General features: G+C 46.6%; 1 protein-coding gene across 1 annotated transcript in view; it reads right to left on the bottom strand.

Annotated features, from left to right (window-relative positions):
* LOC147659516 (transmembrane protease serine 9-like) overlaps window positions 1-22,698 on the bottom strand; it is a 680,763-nt gene that overhangs the window by 416,729 nt on the left and 241,336 nt on the right. The window contains exon 5 of the mRNA XM_086951678.1: window positions 20,736-20,973. Coding sequence (XP_086807804.1) covers window positions 20,736-20,973 — 238 coding nt within the window. The remainder of the gene's footprint in view (window positions 1-20,735; window positions 20,974-22,698) is intronic.

The raw sequence follows: 22,698 nt of genomic DNA, 5'->3' as shown, positions 1-22,698 counted from the left end.
AGTTACTCAGTTCGCACATATCAAAATTATATGTGCCACTCAATCAATCAATCACAATACTTTATTCGGTATAGAAAAAATACCATAAAAGTACAAGTAAAATGCATCACAGTTAAACAAGGAAAAAACAATTCAGCAATCTAAAATAATACATAATCACTACATCAATTATTAAGAGCCCGTCCCCTCATCATGTTCTGTCATGAGACCATCAAAAGATTGACAACACGGGCCACCTCTGTTCACCCAATGCCCCTTGTTGTTCTAATCCTGACCACTGCCCTTAAAAAATTTACAGTACAAAACAGAGTCAATGCATCTTAGGACAATTTTAAAAATAACATGGCCACACTTGCATGTTGAAATCTAGCTTTCTTTAAAATTCTCTTTAAAAAGAGGCTCTTAGGTTGTGAATAAAATGGACATGGTCCCTTCATCTCTGTAGACGATGTATATCCTGCCAGGTCAGCTAGTATGTGATGCAGAAGATTTAACCTAAACCGTGTCATTAAAAATCTATCATTGGCTTTATAGAAGTAAGACAAATAAGGTTCAATGCCCATGGATGTTTTGGTCAGAAGATGTTCTCTCACTGTCGGTTTAAGCAGCTCCCTATCTTCACTAAGGGTTATGACATGCCTAAAAAAACGATCCTTAACCATGGCCTTATCCTGCACAGATATTTTTGCAGGATTAGTACAGAGATCTGCACATCCTATTCCCTCAAGTGTCTCTTTCACATACTTTAGTCATGGGATGTTGAGACCCTCGTCGCGGGCGAGGCGGTCTGCTATGACCTGCCTATGAATGTGGCCTCCGTGTTTGCCCAAATTTTAGCCTAGCAGACTAGGGGTTTAACTCCCAGTCTGTCCCTAATGTGACAAACGCCAAGTTCTTTGTGTACATTATCGGATGGTGTACTCTGAGGCATTTTAAGTAAGCGGCGAAGATACTTATTTTCCTCTTCTCAAAAGGCAGTTGTATCCTTCAACTCCATAGCCTCCCTCAGGTCCTCCCAGGCTTTCAGTTGTAATTTGGTTTTACGACCTTTGACGGTCAATTTATAGTTTGTCCTACAGAGGTTCACCCTACCCTTGTCTCTTGGGGAGGATTTTAGAGCGGCTTTCAGTTCTCTCAAAGCACGAGAACACTGTTGGTCAAACCACCTTGGGTGGTACGATCTAGCTCTGTGTGATGTGGTTCTGAGCAGACCGTCAATTAGATGAGCGACACCCTCGAAAGCCCTAACTAGCTCGACCCCCTCCACATTCGGGTCTAAGCAGTTTGCGATGACCTGTTCACCGTCTTTCATAAGTGTTCTGTAAAAAGCTTCGCCATTAGCCTGTGACCATCTCAGCCTCCTACCTTGATCTGTGGCATCCCCCCCCCCCTGGTGGTTTCTCACATGGGTTGAACTCCACGAGGGACATTACCAGCGGGTTATGGTCAATAAAAATACTCAAACAAATTCTGAAGCCCGAGATCCAATTTTTGAGTGCTATGGAAACAAAAATAAAGTCAATAAATAAAACACATCCTCTACCTTTGAATGTGGGATGGATCGACTTCAACCAGATCCATGGTATGTGTGAGGGCATGCGTATTTAACAACTTACATAGTGCCCTTCCCTCCTTCGTGTGTTCCATGGTCGGGTCCTCTTCCATTGTACATGATGACCAATCCCCACAGTTAACTTTCAAATTTGGACACGGGTGGCAATTGAAGTCGCCAGCTAAAACCAAATGGTGCACCAACACCCCTTGCTCCTATATGTGAGGGAGCCTACTGTCCAATTCGTCAACACTTGCAGTACTCTGACCCGGTGACGTCGCATTATAAAAATTAATAAAAATGAACTTGTGACCCTTATTATGAAACCTAAGTCCCTGTATAATATCTGAGTTCCAGTCTAAGTCAGTCCATCTGCCCTGTATCCTAAGATCAACATATATGGTCAATCCTCCCCTTGCTCTCCCCGACATTGCCTTGCATGTTGGTACAAAGTAGGTTTTGTAACCCTCTAAATGTAAGGTATTATTCACTACTTCCCATTTTTCCTGTAAACAGATGATTTCAAATTTCCTAATATAAGTTAACAAGTCTTAATTTTTGAATTTAGCAGATAGACCTGCTATATTCCAGGAAACTATTTTGAAATCTCTCTCATGTTGTCTATCTAAGCTGGCCAATGTACGGTGGGTTTGAGGCCCGTGGAGTTCCATATTCGGGTGGTTAAGTTCTTGCTTACGGGTTACTAGATGATCTGAGGTAGTAGGACTTGCGGCTTCCCCATTTGCACTCGACACATCTGTCCCTCCCGAATCTATAGCGATGACTTTGTTTTCATGAGCATAAACACCCTTGATTGCCCCAGGCACACCCAGTCAATCGATGTCATTTAAATCTCTTGCATAACTAAGGGGGGCATAAAGGTTATGTAACGGGACTGTGAGACCTCCCCCATAAGCTCCCACCAAATGCCCCCTGTGTTCGTGCTGGTTGTTCGGGTTCAACATGTGTCTATAAAGGAAGCCCAGTGGGAGCATTTTGATACTTGAACCACCCTCATCTAGATGAACCCCCTTACTCTGGGTGAGCAACTTGCGCGCAAGCTCAGGATACCTTAAATTCACAATCATGCAGTCTCCTGGGAAAACTTTCCTGGAACTGCCAATCCAAGACGCCCTTCTAGCCATCAGGATGTGCCTATGATCGGTAATGTTAAACCCTACATTCTTGCACCTCCAGTGCGCTGCCTTGTTAATCAACTTTAAGGTGGATTCTATGTCAGGACCGGAGGCTTCTGATTATGCTTCTCAATCTTTACTAGAAGCTCACAGCAGCCAATGAAAATGCTTGCTTTTCATTCAAAATATAACGTTAAACTACATATCCCATCATGTCTCACACATAGACACACCCCCCTAGTCCATAAGAGGCCTCAGCCTGCCGCCATCTTCCTCTTTCTTTGCTGCTCACAGAGCTAAGTGCACCTTCGCTTACTCCCTCTGATGTGCTATACTGGTTATGACTGTGTTATCGGCACGCTTTTGTTATATTGCTGTTGTTCACTGTTTCCAGGGTTGTATGCCTTTCAGGATTCTAGTGTTGTGGGAGTAGTGGTGCTTTGGCGGTGTGCTTCGGCGCCCGCCTTACTTTTTATTCCTCATTGTGGCTGTGAACGCGCTTGTTGCGCGGGGGTAGCTTCGGTCGTTGACCGGAGGCAGACGGACGCCTTTTTTGATTTGAGCCCGTGGGTTTTTTCCCGGTGATTTCCCCTTCTCAAATGCGCGTCTTGCGCATGCGCAGTGGGCATCCCTAGTAGTTGCTGGCACGAATTTCAAGCCGGGTGGCTCTCGGCCACGGCCGGCGCCCATTCGCGCTGAATTTGGGCTACCTTTTGGTAGAATTCAGTCGCCTTTGGGCTGCACGTCGCGGCACGACCCTCGAAAGTAGTTTCACTTGCGATTCTCCATCGGAGTGGTTAGGAAGGCGTCCCTCTACCTCTCGATCGCCCGGTGAGGCTGTACAATACTGACAAGGCCTGTTGGAGTGCGCACGCGCTCAGGGAATTGGTGCTGGCCTGGGTCTCTGACCCCTACTGACTACAGCTTTGCTGAGGGGGTTGTAGGTGATAGTGCTCGAGTGTGCTGTGAGGGCTAACCCCCCCTTGACCCTCCCCGCGACTATCCTCTTGGGGGATCATTCGAGATGGCGGAGGATCAGTATAATGAAGAGTATAAGGAGGAGGAGAGCTTTGAAACCAGGCAGACGGCTGCCTTGGAGGACAATCTGGTTAGCGCCTTGGATGCCTCGGTCCAGTCCTCCGTCAATAGGGCTATGGAGACTACGGTCCCGCAGACGGTGCAACAAGTCCTTGCGGAAGCCCTTCGTCCCATACGACGTCAACTTGAAGGTTTCGCCAAGCGACATGGCTTCACCAAACCTCAGAAGAAGAAAACCGGGGCTTCGGCCTCGAGTCAGCCTACAGGTGACTCTGCCACGTGGCCTCATTCCCAGGCCTTAGCTACCCTTCCGGATATGGCGGACCGTTCACACGCGGGAGGCAAGGCCTCTGCCAAGCGTAGGGTCCATGACACCGATACAGACACAAACACAGGTACCAATACGGATACGAATACGGACACCTCTGAGGATCACAACCCTCCGAAGAAGGTGAAATCGGCGCAACCCAAGAGCCTTGCGCCTGCTCAGACCCCCTTCACCTTTGATCTGACGGACATTGTCCACCCCAGGTCACAGGACTGGGTGCCTCCTCTGGCGGTTACAGCCTACATTCATGAGAACTTGCGTAAGGGTTTCCCCAGGGATGTGAGGAATCGTTTGCGATCGGAATGCCCTAGACCCGACATTCTGGACCAGGTGGCGGAGACCCCCGGAAATAGACCCCAACCTTCTAACATTTCTAAAGAAATTCTCGAAGGATCCCAAGAGAGGCTTAGACAGGGCTTGGAAGGGGTGTCAAGATAAGATGCTGGATGCCATTGGCCCCTTGGCAAAGATCTTGGAGATGGCCTGGGCGGCCAAGGAGACCTCTGTCCCCGTCGATCCCGACGTGCTGGCCGGATGGGCTCAGCGGGCCATCTGTTTCTTGGGCAACGCTAACTGTGCCGTTTCGGCGAAAAGGAGAAAGTCGTTGCTCATGAAAATGGACTCCAATCTCACAGAGCTCGCGGATGCGGAACCAGGGCCTCTTGCGGAGGGCCTTTTGTTTGGCGACAAGTTCGTCAAGGATGTGTCCAAGTACGTGGGTACCTTTACGGCGTTGGACAAAGCCCAATCGGGCATCAAACGCGCACTGAATCAAGGTGTTTTTCACAGGGCCGGATGAGGCGGGGGTCGCTCGTCAGCCCGCGGAGGTCCTCCAGGCCCCCATCGAGGCGACTTCGGAAGGGGCAGAAATGACTTCGACTCCACCCGTGGAGGGACCTTCTACCCCTCCCGCAGGAGGTTCAGCAAGAACAGATACCAGTCTGGCAATGGAAGGGGGAGCTTCAAGCACCAGCAAAGCTCAGGTGAGACTTACGGATATTTCCCTGCTTCCGTTGGGGGGTCGAACTCAGCATTGTCTGGGGAGGTGGAGAGAACTTACACAAGACGCCTGGGTCTTGCAGACGGTACAGGGTTTTCATTTGGAGTTTTACTCACGTCCTGTTCAGTCGAACGTACCGTCGACTCTCCGTTTTTCCCAACTAGAGGCCAGTTTTATAGACGAAGAGATTGCGGCCTTGCTGCAGAAGCACGCAATAGCCCCAAGTGTTCAAAGCCCTCACGGTTTCTGCAGCAATATCTTTGTTATTCAGAAAAAAGGTGGAGGAAACAGACTTGTTTAGAATCTCAGGGACTTCAATCAGTTTCTGACGTACAACCATTTCAAGATGGAGGGCATCCATCTCTTAACGGATCTTCTGCAGGTAGGGGACTGGATGGTCCGGCTGGACCTGAAGGATGCGTACCTTTCTATACCGATTTTTCCCCCGCATTGCAGGTTTCTGCGGTTCAGGTGGAGAGACCGTTGGTTTGAATATTTGGTTCTGCCTTTCGGGCTCTCCTCAGCTCCTTGGTGCTTCACCAAGGTGATGAAGCCGGTAGTGGCGTACCTCAGAGAGAGGGGTATTCGGCTCATCATATACCTAGACGACATACTGATTGTGGACCAGTGCCAGCAAACTCTTTTGCGGCACCTCCAGCTGACCATGACTATTTTGCAGGATCTGGGTTTTGTGATAAACGCCAAGAAGTCGGTCATGTCCCCCTCTCAGGTTATAGATTTCCTAGGGTTCACGGTGGACTCGGTGTTAGCTCAGTTGTCTCTTCCGAAAGAGAAACTGAAGGATCTGAAAAGGGAGATCAGGAAGTTGCTGGACAGCCAGACTGTCTCTCTCAGGGCACTGGCAAGAATGGTAGGGATTCTAGCGTTGTCAGTGCAAGCGATATTCCCGGGCCCCTTGCATTACAGGGCCCTGCAGCAATTGAAGATCAGGCATCTTCAGAAAGGTCTTTCGTATTCGGACAACATCCCCCTCACGCAGGAAGTGAGGACAGAATTGCAATGGTGGTTGGGGCACGTCGACGCTTGGAACGGTCGAGCGATCTTCGGTTGCCTTCCAGAAATCACGATAGAATCCGACGCCAGCCGTTGGGGCTGGGGCGCTGTTATGGCTGTCTTTCTGCCAGCCCTCTGGAGAAGGAGAATGATGGAGAGTGACTCCAGCCTATCACCCTCATAGCATAGGGATTAGGCCGATAGACAGGGATCCTGTCTTATAGATATAAGGGCATTTTCGTGCCATTTTCCTTAGAGTAAGGCTTATGAATTTAAGTTAGGGGTTAGATATATGGGTATTAGTCATGATTTACTCATTTGCTAACATGCCGATCTGTTTCTCATGGAGCTATGTATATTATGGGCTCCGTAGGCCTTAAGCGAGACAGACTCCATTTTGCTTTCTGCCTGGTAGCTCGAGAAGGCTTTCTAGGTGAAGTGTAATGTTTTAGTTTCAAGCTGTTGTTCGCTTGGAGAGAACCGGTTCAGGCTGACCCTTATCGAAGGAATGTATTTTTCTCCACTCCGAAGACACAACTTCAGGCCGGCCGGCTGGGAAAGTGTCCTTGGTACGGGGAGGTACAAGAATTTGGTGGGCGGCAGGTTACTGGCCGTGAATTTCCATGAAGGAACGGGCTTTGATATTAGCGAAGGTGTTAGTCTTTCAGTCAGTCAGTCCGTAGGCGGCATCTAGCCGTTAGCATCTCTGCCATTATTCATTTTCATGGTGGACAAGTCGCCATCTTTGAAGTCGGAGAAAGATTTAAGACCGAAACTCTCTGAAAATAGACTGAACGAGAAGTGGCGCGGAGCGCACTAAATACAGAGAGAGAGAGAGACGGTAGCTAATTAACAGCAAGGTTCCGAGGTCCTGAGGGAGAGCAGACGAGTTTGAGCCTATCAGTGCAGACGTGCACCTGTGACGGCTGAGGGTGACTGCAAGGCGAGCCAGGACCCAGAGACGAGACAGGAGCCTAGATGACTGCCGAGTCCCGATTTCCCGTTAACCAGGTGAAGTCCAACCAGTCCTTATAGTGCGTGCACCCTAATCTTTCTCTTTTATTTCTTGTGCAAATGTAATGCTGCATAGTAATGTGATTTATGTTTATGGTTAATAAATGCCCTAATTCATATAGAATTACCGTGTGCCTGGTGCTTATGTTCAATCTTGGTAAACGCAACTCCTAGGTGAAAGCTAGGCGCATGAATGGACGAGTAATCCCAATCAGGCAAGTGGTGATCACACAAATAGGGAGTGAGTGAACCTCTGATGCCAAAAGCAACGAGTACACTATACAATCTGGACCCATATCCAAAGTTATTATTGTAGTTTTATCCTAAGTAGACTGTCGAGATATCATCCCAATAATGTTTCATAGGAATGTGGTCGTCGTTGATATGCGGCGTTAATGAGAACGGCAGGAGGGATACTGCCGTGTAAAGCCACCGGATTGTGGTATAAGACTAAGTGAGAGCGTCAGGGGGGACACTGACGTCTATGTTTCGCAGGATCGCGAACGCTGGAAAAGAGAGCATTGGGTTCTGCAGGCCCGTGTGTAGACACGCCGGATTGTGTGTCAGATCTGCCCTGGGGTAGAACGGTCTGGGTCGAGGCGACCGCGAGGCCAACTGATGTGAATAAGATATTGTAGAAAATCCATATATGTATATTGTCATTCCCCATTCTTAGGTGCGACCTGTATATTCATCGTTATATCTATTCAGTGTAAATACGATCTAAGAAGGGAAGGTGAGTACGTTTTGGCTGGGTCACAGGGGCCCCTGGGGGCTGATCCCATCTAAACAGAAAATCCAGCCATTACATCTGGCGTCACGAACTGTTTACGAAGCCTGTGTGCATTGTGTTGTTTTCATCTCGTTGGTTTGCGCTCGGCTTGTACGTATAAAATTTTGTTTATAATTGTGTATATATTTTTTGTGTATCATTATGTTTGTGAAAAAATCATCGTCGGTTTTCAAATTACCGATTCAGATTCCCGGCTGGGAGTCTACGCCTTATGAGGCTTTGGCCCGTGAGTGGGCTGATTCTACTGGTTTGAGCGAAAATTGGTCTTCATTCTTGGAGCAGGCGGAGCCTGCTGATGTGATTTCGTGCCTACAGAAAGCGCCAGTAGTGAAGGGTGATGAGCTTCCTATTTTAGGACGCAGAGGGTGGATTGTTCTTAATGCATACAGAATAATGCATGAGAGGGTTGTGCAACTACAGAAACAGTTTAAAGATTCGGAAGGACAGTGTGTCGAGTTGCAAAATGCGCACACTTTGTTGCGTTGTCAAAATAAATTGCTTGCCGATAAACTTGAAACATATCAGACCATTGCCGAAAGGGCTGCGGTCCGTATTGCACGATATAAGTATAAACATCGTCGTGGACGTGTGTCTTCACGCAAAGTGCGTATGGTTGTAGCAAAAGCTGGAATGGATTGGAACCCCGATGAGTGGGACGGTAATATCTGGGATTCTCATACTTCTGACTCCTCGGCAGAGGAGGGTGACAAGCGCGAGTCTTCTCGCTCCGGACGTGATTGTAAATCTGCTTCGTGCATTGATTCAACTCCCGATTGTGACCGTGCTCGTTCTTCCCGTGCGGATGACGTAGCTTGCCCTGATTGTGATGTTAAATCTAAGATGCGGGCTTCTTCGGAAGCTCTTCCCGCAGTTTCTGCTCACCCAATTTTTCGACGGAAATTACAACAAGCCCCTGGTAATCCGGGTGGTATCGCTCTTGACTGTATTGAAGATTTTACTCAGCAGGAGATCAGTGACATCCTGCAACGATTTAAACAACGACCTGGTGAGTCTTTGCTTACCTGGATGGTGCGCCTTTATGAGCTTGGCGCTTCCGGTATTATGCTCGATGCCGTTGATTGCTTACGATTTTGCTCTTTGAGTTCTGATTCTACTATTCAGGACCATTTTCGGAATTTTAATGGTAATGTTCAAACTTCTTTGCTCCAGCTTGCGTCTGATGGCTGTAATCATAAATATCCAACTGAGTCTGATTGGCCCTCTGATGAAAAGCCGTGGTATACTCTGCGCGATGCGTCGCAACGTTTAAAGGAAGAAGTCATGAAAACCTGTATCTTCCTTAGTACTGCTGACAGATTATTGGATGGTCTTTTAACATCTTCTGTGCGTAATCGCATTATCCGTTCTTCTCCTGTTGCTTACAAGCAGGTCATGATGACTTTATTGATTAATCAAACTGGCAATCCTTTGTCTGCTGTGCTTGAGTCTGTTCGTCAGCTTGGTGAGTTGGGTGAATGGTTTAAACCTGAAAGACAATCCCGACCTGAGGGTCGTGCTGGTGGGGACTATAAGTTCTCTAGACGTGACATGTTTCTTGCTCTCGTTGCTGATGGTGTGAAAAGGGAAGAGATCGATGGTGAACCCAATAATATCCTATGGGATATGTTCCGTAAGCGTGGTTTGGATCGGAAGGAAGGTGCCCGTCGTGTGCGAAAGAATGATTATGATCGTGGTTCGGATGACAGTGGTGATGAGAGACGACGTGTGAATTCTGATCGCCGTGATGACCGGCGCCAAGAACGTGGTGGTTCCCCCCGTCGTAGTGATGGGAGGGGGAGAGAGGATGATCGTGAAAGGGGAAGAGATGATCGTGGTTCTAGCAGACATAGAGATGCAAGGAGTTATTCCCCTGATATACGAAGGAGGGAGGATCGTAATAGACTCTCTGACCGTAATTCACAATTTTTTGAACATGATACTAATCCGTTTCGTACTGGAGACGGATATGAACAAGAAATTCTGATACCGAAGAAAACTGAAAACATCTACCCTGATCTGTCTTGGTTGACTGAACGCAGGAAAAATGACTAGGAAATAGGTCAAGCTCCGGTACGCAGGTGGGCCCACAGAGATAACAGACCATATGTAGATATTGAGATTTTTTGGAAACATCGTAATATCCAAAGGGCCCGAGCGTTGGTTGATACTGGGGCGGAGGCCACTTTAATTCATGGCAAGTCGAGAAAATTTCATGGACAATCTTTCACAATTACCGGCCTGGGTGGTACAGAAACGCCCGCAGTTCAAACTGCACTTGAGATTAAAATTGGTAGGATTCCTCGTAGAGAATACTCTGTGTTGGTTGTGCCACTTTTGGAATACATTATTGGAATTGACATCTTGAAAGGTATGACTTTGCATTTGGATGATGGTTACTATCAGTTTGGTACTAGACAGTACATTTCGACCAGACCCGTACGGGTTGGCCGTTTGCGCATGCCACCTATTAAAATCCCTTTAGCAACGAAAGTGATTTCTCAGAAACAATATCGCATCCCAGGTGGTCATGAAGAAATTACAGCTACGATTCAGGATTTGGTTGACGCGGGAGTCATTACTCCGGTCACATCCGCTTGGAATAATCCTGTTTGGCCCGTGCGCAAAAGTGACAACTCTTGGCGCATGACTGTTGATTATCGAGAATTGAACAAACATACACCTAAATTGACTGTGGCAGTGCCCGACATTGTTACATTGATTGAGAGAATTCAAAAGCATCCTGGTACATGGTATGCTTCTATCGATATTGCTAATGCATTCTTTTCGATTCCAATTGCCCCCGAATGCCAAGAACAATTCAGTTTTACATGGAATGGACGTCAAATGACGTTCCGGAGTCTTCCTCAAGGCTATGTACATAGCCCTACAATCTGTCACCGGCTGGTGGCGGAACATTTGTCTGAAGTGCCTACGATTCCACAAGTTCAGATTTGTCATTATATTGACGATATTTTGATTCAAGGTGAAACGCAAGACCAAGTACAGTCTCATTTGGATCAGATCATTGACTGTTTGCGAGCAAAAGGCTGGGAAATTAATCCTGATAAATTACAAACTCCATCCCAAGCTGTGAAATTTCTAGGAATTAATTGGCATGAAGGTCACAGAGAAGTGATCCCACAAGTTAAACGTAAAATACTTGATTTTGCTGTTCCCAGAAATAGGAAAGAGGCGCAATCCTTTATTGGGTTGTTTGGATTTTGGCGCCAACATATTCCACATTTGAGTCAAATCTTGGCTCCACTGTATCGAGTCACTCGTAAAAAGAATGCGTTTGAGTGGGGTGAACCTCAACAGACTGCTTTTGATTTGGCTAAAGAAGCTATTCAGTATGCTTTGGATTTGTGGCCCGTGAGTGAGGGTAATGTGGATTTGAATGTGTCCGTGGAAGGTCTGTATGCCAATTGGAGTTTGTGGCAAAAGCAGGGCAGACAAAAAGTGCCATTAGGTTTTTGGACCAAAAAGCTACCAGAGGTTGGTGAGCGTTATTCTCCTTTTGAAAAACAGTTGCTTGCTTGTTATTGGGCTCTGGTGGACACCGAGCAATTGACTTTAGGCCATGCTGTGATTTTGAGGCCTGAGATTCCCATCATGCAGTGGGTTTTGAGTTCACCGAAGTCCCATCGAATTGGACATGCTCAGGAGGCTAGTGTGATTAAATGGAAATGGTACATTCAGGACAGGGCACGTGTGGGTCCGAAAGGTGTGGCGGTTTTACATGAGCGAGTGGCGCAGGCGCCCTCCAATGAAGCTGAGAGTGAGCGTTCGGTTCCCGTAGTGCAGGAGTCTCCCGTGCAGTGGGGTAAATCATTTGATGATCTGTCCGTGGAGGATAGAAAACATGTGTGGTTTACGGATGGTTCTGCGAAGTTCATTGGTGACAAGAGACATTGGAAAGCTGTCTCCTATAACCCGACTACTAAGAAATTGTTGAGCACTACTGGAGACGGTAAGAGTAGTCAATATGCTGAACTTTATGCGATTTACCAAGTTTTGAAACAAGAGTTACCAGGTACATGTCATATTTTCACCGATTCTTGGTCCACTGCAAACGGACTAGCGGTGTGGTTGCCTACATGGCACTCGCACAATTGGGAATTGCACTCCAAGGAATTATGGGGTAAAGAATTGTGGCAAGAAATTTGGGAACTGCTTCCGCACAGTACTGTAACAATCTTTCACGTGGATGCTCATACTCCAATAGATTCCCTTGACAAATTTTTCCATAACATTGCAGATGAACAGTCTAAAATTTCTGAGGCAGTGGTTGACATGCAAGATTCTGATTTGGCGGGATTGGCGAAATGGGCCCATCAGAAAGCAGGACATTTTGGAGAGAAAGCCACTAACAGGTGGGCTGCTGATAGAGGAATTCATATTCCCTTTTCTTTAATTAAAGATGCCATTCTACATTGTCCCATTTGCCAGCATTCTAGAAAGAAAGAGGTGCCTCAAATTGTTCGAGGTCACTTACATCGAGGTAATTTGCCCGCCCAAATTTGGCAGATTGATTATATTGGTCCGCTCCCCATGAGCAGAAATTGTCAATACGTTTGTACAGCAGTTGATACTTATAGTGGCCTTTTGGTCGCTTTCCCTTGCAAGAATGCTACCCAAGTGAATACAATTAAAACCCTGGAACTGATTATTCTATATTATGGTGTCCCATTCCAAATTCAATCGGACAATGCATCCCACTTTCGTGGAAGATTGGTACAGGAATTCTGTATGGAAAACAATATCGACTGGGTATTTCACATTCCATATTATCCACAAGCTTCAGGACTGATTGAGAGAATGAATGGTTTGTTGAAAGAACAGTTGCGCAAGTTGACTGATGACCGTTACAGCCAGTGGAGAGATGTCTTACTTCAAGCTTTGTTAATACTTAATAATCGTCCTTTGTTGCATGCTGAATCTCCTTTGATGCGTTTGTTTCCTCCACATGTTGATGCAAAACCTAATTCTGTTGCTGCTACGGTCACATATTGGGAAATTACCCCCGGTGCTTTGGCTCCGTGTAGAGCTACTCCAGGTTCCGCAGGCCTTGACCTGCATGCTTTAAATGATGTACACTTCCCAGGAAAAGATCGAATCATTGTTGAAACTGGCATTGGTGTCTCTATACCTGCCGGTAGTTTTGGATTAATTGCCCCTAGATCTGGCCTGGCCCTGAAAGGTGTTCAAGTCCTTGGTGGTGTGATCGACAGTGATTATCAGGGAGAGATTAAGGTTCTCTTGCTTAATAGCAGTGAGATGGATTTGTTTATCAAAAAGTCTGACCGTGTTGCTCAGTTATTGATTATGCCTGTCTTCAGTGGTGAGATCAAAAAAGGCTCTGCCCCAACGTTGCTAACTGTGCGTGGACAAAAAGGCTTCGGATCTTCTGATCTTCCTGGAGCTAAAATATGGGTGCAATCGCCTAAAAATCCTCCTGAACAGGCTGATATTATTGCGACTGGTCATGACAACACCGTTTTGGTGATGAAGCCAGGGAAAGATGGCTGGGAAGCTGTCCCAGCTGACAAATGTTATTTACGAGAATGATTAAGGCCTGTGTTTGTATTCTTTCAGATCATTCTCTGGACTGCTGCTGCAGGATGTGTCGGCGCTGGACTCCTTTTGGCCTGCTACGCCGGGAGAGGAGAGGATCTATCGACGCCGAGTGATGGGATAACAAGAGCTACGCGATCCGCGTGGCGGACGTCCTCCAATTTCTGGATCACACTCGCGAAGCGAGTGACGAACTCTCCGCATTTTTGCCTTACCCCCATGAAGAGCGTTACTGACATATTATCGACCTGTTTGGTCGCTGTCCCCGCATCTACTGAAACCCTTCGTCATGTATTTAATATATCCAGTGCCCGACCTAATGTCATTTTGGGCGACTTTTTGGCCCATGAATATTGTCCCTCATGTACTCTTCTTCCAGACCAAGATGTCCTACTTAATTCCAGAATCACTACTTTTAATATTACCCCTGGTGACCTTTGCTTCATGATGACCTGTAATCCTAAGGCCATCTCTGAATGTTTGCGGTTGAAACTTCAAGCTGCTACTACTTTTTCATTTCACCAGCGTTTGTTATGTATGAATAGACTTCCTAATTCATGTTTTTCAGTGAAGAACAATATGACTTGCAAAAGTTTAGTTGTTGCCACTAGCCATTATCGTTCAATGTTGTTACCGGCTGGATGGCTCTTTTCATGCGGGAATTCATCTTGGCCCTATATTCCTGCGAATATTTCTGGTGGCCCGTGTGCCATCACTAGATTAAGTTTGCTAATGTTTTCTTCACATCCTCCTTCACATTCCCGTATTGTTCGAGACTCTATGTCATTACATGAAGACTGTGATTCCTCTGTTCATCTTTTTTCCAAATCTGAATATCTTGGTTTTGCTTTTTCTATTATTGGTCTTCCTGCATTGGCCGTTTATAATGCCAAAACAATCGGCAAAATGGCCTGCTGGATGGTTAAATCGATCAACCAGACTTCTACTGTTTTATCAGATTTATTATTAGATTCCCAAGGTGAACGTAGAGCTATTTTACAAAATCGTGCGGCCATCGATTATTTACTGTTAAAACACGGGCATGAATGCTCTGAATTTGAAGGTCTGTGCTGTTTTAATTTATCTGACCATTCCAAGGATATCCAATCCCACATTAATAAACTCCACGACTTGACTGCAGAAATTAGAGAACACATAGATCAGGGTTTCTTTGACTGGCTTTTTAATTGGCTCCCTGACATGCATTTTTTACGACAAATTTTGGGAGGGGTCATTATTGTTGTCTGTGTCCTTATAGTGATTTGCTGCTTCATTCAGTGTATCCCTTCCCTGCTACAATTTTTTAGAGTTACAAAGAGTCGTAGATCAGTTAGTTTTGTTTCATATTATTCGTCTACTGACGTTAGTTCTATTTAGTTATTGGTAAATAGACTGGAGTCAAGGGGTGTAATGTTATGGCTGTCTTTCTGCCAGCCCTCTGGAGAAGGAGAATGATGGAGAGTGACTCCAGCCTATCACCCTCATAGCATAGGGATTAGGCCGATAGACAGGGATCCTGTCTTATAGATATAAGGGCATTTTCGTGCCATTTTCCTTAGAGTAAGGCTTATGAATTTAAGTTAGGGGTTAGATATATGGGTATTAGTCATGATTTACTCATTTGCTAACATGCCGATCTGTTTCTCATGGAGCTATGTATATTATGGGCTCCGTAGGCCTTAAGCGAGACAGACTCCATTTTGCTTTCTGCCTGGTAGCTCGAGAAGGCTTTCTAGGTGAAGTGTAATGTTTTAGTTTCAAGCTGTTGTTCGCTTGGAGAGAACCGGTTCAGGCTGACCCTTATCGAAGGAATGTATTTTTCTCCACTCCGAAGACACAACTTCAGGCCGGCCGGCTGGGAAAGTGTCCTTGGTACGGGGAGGTACAAGAATTTGGTGGGCGGCAGGTTACTGGCCGTGAATTTCCATGAAGGAACGGGCTTTGATATTAGCGAAGGTGTTAGTCTTTCAGTCAGTCAGTCCGTAGGCGGCATCTAGCCGTTAGCATCTCTGCCATTATTCATTTTCATGGTGGACAAGTCGCCATCTTTGAAGTCGGAGAAAGATTTAAGACCGAAACTCTCTGAAAATAGACTGAACGAGAAGTGGCGCGGAGCGCACTAAATACAGAGAGAGAGAGAGACGGTAGCTAATTAACAGCAAGGTTCCGAGGTCCTGAGGGAGAGCAGACGAGTTTGAGCCTATCAGTGCAGACGTGCACCTGTGACGGCTGAGGGTGACTGCAAGGCGAGCCAGGACCCAGAGACGAGACAGGAGCCTAGATGACTGCCGAGTCCCGATTTCCCGTTAACCAGGTGAAGTCCAACCAGTCCTTATAGTGCGTGCACCCTAATCTTTCTCTTTTATTTCTTGTGCAAATGTAATGCTGCATAGTAATGTGATTTATGTTTATGGTTAATAAATGCCCTAATTCATATAGAATTACCGTGTGCCTGGTGCTTATGTTCAATCTTGGTAAACGCAACTCCTAGGTGAAAGCTAGGCGCATGAATGGACGAGTAATCCCAATCAGGCAAGTGGTGATCACACAAATAGGGAGTGAGTGAACCTCTGATGCCAAAAGCAACGAGTACACTATACAATCTGGACCCATATCCAAAGTTATTATTGTAGTTTTATCCTAAGTAGACTGTCGAGATATCATCCCAATAATGTTTCATAGGAATGTGGTCGTCGTTGATATGCGGCGTTAATGAGAACGGCAGGAGGGATACTGCCGTGTAAAGCCACCGGATTGTGGTATAAGACTAAGTGAGAGCGTCAGGGGGGACACTGACGTCTATGTTTCGCAGGATCGCGAACGCTGGAAAAGAGAGCATTGGGTTCTGCAGGCCCGTGTGTAGACACGCCGGATTGTGTGTCAGATCTGCCCTGGGGTAGAACGGTCTGGGTCGAGGCGACCGCGAGGCCAACTGATGTGAATAAGATATTGTAGAAAATCCATATATGTATATTGTCATTCCCCATTCTTAGGTGCGACCTGTATATTCATCGTTATATCTATTCAGTGTAAATACGATCTAAGAAGGGAAGGTGAGTACGTTTTGGCTGGGTCACAGGGGCCCCTGGGGGCTGATCCCATCTAAACAGAAAATCCAGCCATTACAGGCGCGCGTTGTGGAAACATCTCCACAGGAGGGAGATGGTCCCCGGAAGAGCTTTCTCTTCATATCATCTGTCTGGAGCTGCTTGCGGGGTCGTTCGCGGTGAGAACGTTATCCCCGAAGCAGACATCCTGTTGTATCCTCCTGCGACTAGACAATATTTCGGCAGTGAGGTACATCAACAAGTTGGGAGGCACGAGGTCGTCCATGCTTGTGCAGATAGCCAAGGACTTTTGGCATTACTGCCTTCGCAACCAGATATCGATCATTGCAGAATATCTCCCGGGTCAGTCCAATCAGGTAGCGGACTGGAACTCGAGGTACCTCAGGGACTTCAGCGACTGGAAGTTGCTCCCGAGGATGTTCGAGTGGTTGGAGGAGATTTGGGGTCCGTTCGAGACGGATTTATTTGCGTCGAGACTGACATTCCAAATCCCTCGCTTCTTCAGTTGGAGTTCGGACCCGTTGGCTCAAGCGACGGACGCTTTTCTCCAAGACTGGTCGCAGGGGGTGCAGTATGCGTTTCCCCTCTTCTTGCTGATCCCCAGAGCGATGTCGCAGGTGATCAGGCAGAAAGCGGAAGTGGTCATGGTGACGCCTTGGTGGACGTCGCAAGCTTGGTTCCCCAAACTGATGCAGTGGAGCTGCGACCTACCCAGACTCCTCCCGGAGTCGACGATGCTGTTGCTGGGCCCTCATCAAGAGAGGCATCCTTTGATAACGGAGGGCAGACTTCGGCTGATGGCCTGGAGGCTTTCAGGCAACAGTGGCAAGTGCCAGGGATTTCGAGCAGGGCTGCAGATTTCATCAAGCAGGCCTGGGCTCCTTCCACGAGGAAGCGATACTCCTCGGCCTGGAAAGGTTGGGTGGATTGGTGCGTGGAACGACATTTGGATCCCGTGGGGGCTGACTTACCCCATGTGCTGAACTTCCTGACGGATAAGGCTTCACAGGGTTTGGCCTATCGGTCGGTAAACAACTTCAGATCTGCCATCTCAGCGGGCCATGTCCAGCTGGATGGTAGGCCTATTGGTATGCACCCTGTCGTGTGCAAATTGTTGAAGGGTATTAGAGTAGAAAATCCCCCTAAACCGAAGTATTCCGGTTTGTGGGACGTTACTCGGGTTTTGGACCTATTTGACAAATGGCCATCGAACCCGCTTCTTTCCAGAAAGCAGTTGTCGGCCAAGCTGGCCATGTTACTTTGCCTGTCGGCTTGCAGGAGGTCATCAGATGTACGCGCGCTGGACATAACAGGTAGAGTATTTACTCCGGAAGGAGTTTCTTTTCAGATTGTTAGACGCACTAAAACATTATCTACACATGTTTCTTATAATGCATTTCAGGAAAATGAAAGTTTATGTGTTGTACAATGTCTAAAGACTTATGAGGAATGTACAGCGGCTGTTAGGCCTCAGGGCTGTTCGCAGCTTTTGATAGCCTTACAAAAGCCATTCAAAGCAGTGGCTGCAGCCACCATTGCCAGATGGCTTCGCTATGTTATGAAAGAAGCAGGCATTGACATCACCATGTTTGGTGCGCATTCTGTCAGGGGTGCCATGGCTTCAAAGTCGTTCATGTTGGGTTCCAGCATTCATGATATCATGCATTGTGCAGATTGGTCGTCAGAATAGACCTTCAAAACGTTTTATTATAAGCCGGTGGGGGATTTTACCTCTGTTGTTTTCAATAAGCGTTAAACTAGTATAATCAGAAGCCTCCGGTCCTGACATAGAATCACAAATTTGCTAGCATTCGCGACAAGAATTTGCAATTCTATTAAGGACACGGAGGCGAGGATTATCCCACCCGGCATTGTATATGTATTTATAAATGCTTGCCCACCCAGATGGTTACGGTGGTTACGGTCTCATATCCTTTCTTTCAGGTTCTGATAAAAAGAGCGACTGAGACTCAAAGAATGCCAGGACATTTCGCCTGAAGTTGTTGTTTCTTCCCGTTGGAAGAGTTATGAAGTTTCCAAGTTTTCGTTGGAGTTGTTCGCCGAAAGAAAGAGGAAGATGGCGGCAGGCTGAGGCCTCTTATGGACTAGGGGGGCGTGTCTATGTGTGAGACATGATGGGATATGTAGTTTAACTTTATATTTTGAATGAAAAGCAAGCATTTTCATTGGCTGCTGTGAGCTTCTAGTAAAGATTGAGAAGCATAATCCTCGCCTCCGTGTCCTTAATAGAATTGCAAATTCTTGTCGCGAATGCTAGCAAATTTGTGATTCTTCTCCATCACTTGTACAGGTTGGGACGCCCATCAGGATCACTGTATATTGACATGAGGCGGGGGCAGATCTGAACCTGACAAATCTGCGCTGCCCCGGATACTTTGAGCTGACAACTCCCTAGGGTGTTGATGTATAGTGGCTCTGCCCCTTAACTTAGTGGGGTCTAACTGTTGAGCTGAGGTGTTGCCTGCAGTCCCCGCCATCAAGTCCCTATGTCCCCTGGGGGTGATACTAGTGCTATTTCTTTTTCCTCCCAGGGGAACTGGGTGTAGCGCTCTGCTCCCCCATCCTGTGTGCCCGAGGGCTGTTCATTAACCCAATTTTTGTCCCCCTTTCCCGCTGCTGTGGTGGGTGTGACTGGTAATTCGGGAACCTCCGATTCCCCAGAGGGTCTAGATGCACACCGGCTAGCTTCATTAACAGGTGCACTAATATGAGCCAAGAATAACAACAGTTTTTCCTCTATTGACCTTATTTGCCTAGTAAGGGCCCCAAAAGAGCAGTTAGCAACGTTTCCACTCTTTTCCAGTACTCGGGATCAGCCCCCAGCCCCACACTAGCACCTTCACCATTACAGGACATTTGATTATCTGCAAAACCTGCTGTATAAAGGGGCCTAGTTACATGGGTCTCTGGTCTGTGCTTTTGTTTCTGTTTTTGTTTTGATTTGAAAGACACCCCACCCCTGGTTTGTTTTGCTGGCGGCTCGTCGCTGTCTAATAGATTTGTAGTGCTAACAGATTTGGGGGCCCTGTTTTAGTGAGTAATGATCTCCCTCACCCGAACTTGATGTGGTCACATTGGTTACGGTCGGTGTAATCAGCGCTGTAGTCCCAGCCCCCTGCCTTAGCGATGAGCCTAAATCAGTATCCCCTATAGCATTCTGTAAAAGACTACTACAAACAGACTGCGCCTCTGTAGGTTCTTGCAACAGGGGTGATGACATGGGTGGCACAACAATAGAGACGGCTCTTTCTATAGTATTGTTACCACCAGATGTGGTTAAACATAAATGACCCCCTTCATTAGAAGATTTAGTCATGGCTAAGCTGCCCATAGACAAGCATTTTTGAGCCAAAAAAAAATATTTTTTGCGTGAGCTGAATCTGATGAACCAACAGTGATTCCGCTTTAGTTAAAAAGACATTCAAAGTCCCCGTAACCCCACCGCCCACCAGAGAGCTCGTGGCCTTGCGCTTACTCATTCTCCGCTCAGTTTACACTTGAAATGCCAAAGACAGTACCTTTGTTTGTCCGCCACAGGTCCAACTCTACGATTACTGTGTTAGTCTTGGTGCCAAGTTGTCAGGGGGTGGCCCAGCCCTGCCACGTCCTGTCGCGGACAGGCGCAGACGGGCACGCCCGCACGCATCCCATGCTGAGGGAGCCCTGACCCCCTCTTAAGCGCCTCCTGGCGCGCTGGATGCAGGACGCGGCGTGGAGCGTCGCAAGAGGTGATGGGATATGTGGTTCCCTGCTCAGCTTGCAGGTACGCAGGATAATGTGCCACTCATAACATGGGTCTCAAATGGGAATTTTATCTTTTACTTCACACCGCATCTCCAGTAATCATTTAAATGTACATGTTAACAATCACCACGCATTTAACGAATATGACTTTGTATATATTGATAGCACAAGCAATGCAGGCCTCCAAGTCACCTCAAGGTACTGAACTGTATCCATACGTCATCAAGTAACCTACATGAATTCCATCACAATTAATGCAAGGAAAACAGAAGATAGGGTACATTTTGGCTAACCTTTTAAAACCTACTGAAACCTCACAGTGGCACTTACCTTTTAGGCCACATTTTGTAATGTGACTTGGGAAAACATTCCATAGATTCATCTCAGCACTTAAAGTGAACTGTGATTGTTCCTTTATAAACAACAATTTTAATGTTCACATATGTAACTTACCTAATGGTATAATAACTGCTGTACAGTTGTCACTGTCTGTGTCATTAGGAACCTTGACTGTCTGGTTGACAAAAAAAGCCCCGGATATCTTCGTCTGGATCCAGTTGGCGAGGGCCGCCACCTCAGTGAACACGGGAGGACTAACAGGGTTTGTACATGCGTCAGAGATGAAGATATTGACACCCGCCAGGAACCAGATTCCATTTTCGTTGCACACCAATGGGCCCCCGACATCAGCCTGTAAACATAAATATGGATATGGATGCTGCTTAACTTAAAGAATTGTTCAACAAATACAAACTAAATATGAGCTGGATTAAAACTGAGACGAGGGAAAACAATCTGAGACAAGATATCTCTGGTCAGGCAGATTTTTGATCACTAGCCATAATAGATAAACAGCCCTGACTACGAAACCGTCACCCCGCATGTTGTTACAATGCGGTCGTTACAACGACCACGTTGTAACAACGCATACCATTACCACGCAAGTCGTAACAATGACTTGCGGAGGGGGGAGAAGGCGTTGGATTTAAAATCCAACACCTTCCATACTGTCCCCATAGACTGGAGTTGGAATAGTAAATTATACTATTCCAACATCCAGGGCCCCCCTCCGCAAGTCGTTGTTATGGCTTGTGGGGTAATGGTATGCGTTGTTACAATTTGGTTGTTGTAACGGGCTCGTTGTAACAGCATGCGGGGTGACGGCAAGCGGAATAAAGAGGCATATTAATGGATGCTCTATCTACCACCGTATTCCTCACCATATGAATCCCTCCAGATTCTAGACACTTTCATTAGCTCCTCAACGTCAGCAGGTGATGCCACATCACATGGCTAGTCAGGATCCTAGGTTCTCCCTCAGACTTGAAATCAGAGAGGCATATGAGGAGCCACTGTATGATCTGACATCAGTTAACATTTATGTCCCCAAACTTTCTGGGACACAGATGAAACTGACAAAATGAATACAATGATGGCAAAGTGCAGAATGGAAATAACATGGGATACTCTTTTTTGATTGATTGGCTTTATTTCGATATATACAATATCTTAAAAGCAATACAACAGATAAAATAGTCACAATATTTACAACATGTACAACACCTTTACAATGAAAAGGAATAAAAGCAGTGACATAGTTGAGAACCAATAAATACAATTAAAATTAGGATTAAATTGAGAGAGAAAGCCTTTTTGCACGAATCAACCAAGACCATTTAAAAAATTTAGACACGCCACAAACCACCAAGGCAGATGTGTCAGACAATAAAATCCGAAGGGCCACAGAGTGCAGACGAGTTCCTAAGAGTCTGCACAAAGGATTAAGCCATTGCCTCCTGGGAGCGGAATAGTATGGGCATTCAAAGAGGATATGTGCTACTGTCTCGACCCGTTTGTAACAAAGGGCACAGTAGGGGGACGACTGGGAGGACGATTTCCACCGGGATACCAGGTCACTAACAGGTAAAGTCCCCACTCTAAACTTAAAATATAGGGCCCGGTCAAAGGGAATAGAAATCATGTCAAGGTATGGTTCATAAGCCACCACGTCTTTGATCTTCAGAAAATCTGAGGTGGAATTACAGTGACGTGGGTCGACAATGAGTTTAGAATTGACCCAATCCCGGTAAATTTTCTTTAACGTGGCTTTGGGAGGGGCAGAGCGAGTATCCCAGGCATCACCTAGTCCCAGTACACCCAAAAGGCATTTAACATCCCTCAGCCATTTAATCCTGTGCCAACCTCCCATAGCCATAACTTCAGACAGGGCCTTAGCATAGGAGGCAAGTTCGGGCACCCTCCAAAGCCGAACCCACAAAAGCAAGGGACAAAGTTGTGCCTGGTCCGCGATTGATCTACAACCTAGATCCAGCAACACGGGGACTGATGGTGTGCTCAGAGGGAGAGCCAACAGATCTTTCAGGAATTTGGACTCAGATTTTACTAATACATCCAA

The sequence above is a fragment of the Lissotriton vulgaris genome, unplaced genomic scaffold, assembly GCF_964263255.1.
Source record: "Lissotriton vulgaris unplaced genomic scaffold, aLisVul1.2 SCAFFOLD_428, whole genome shotgun sequence".
Taxonomy (NCBI): Eukaryota; Metazoa; Chordata; class Amphibia; order Caudata; family Salamandridae; genus Lissotriton; species Lissotriton vulgaris.
This window is presented reverse-complemented; position numbering and strand designations above follow the sequence as displayed.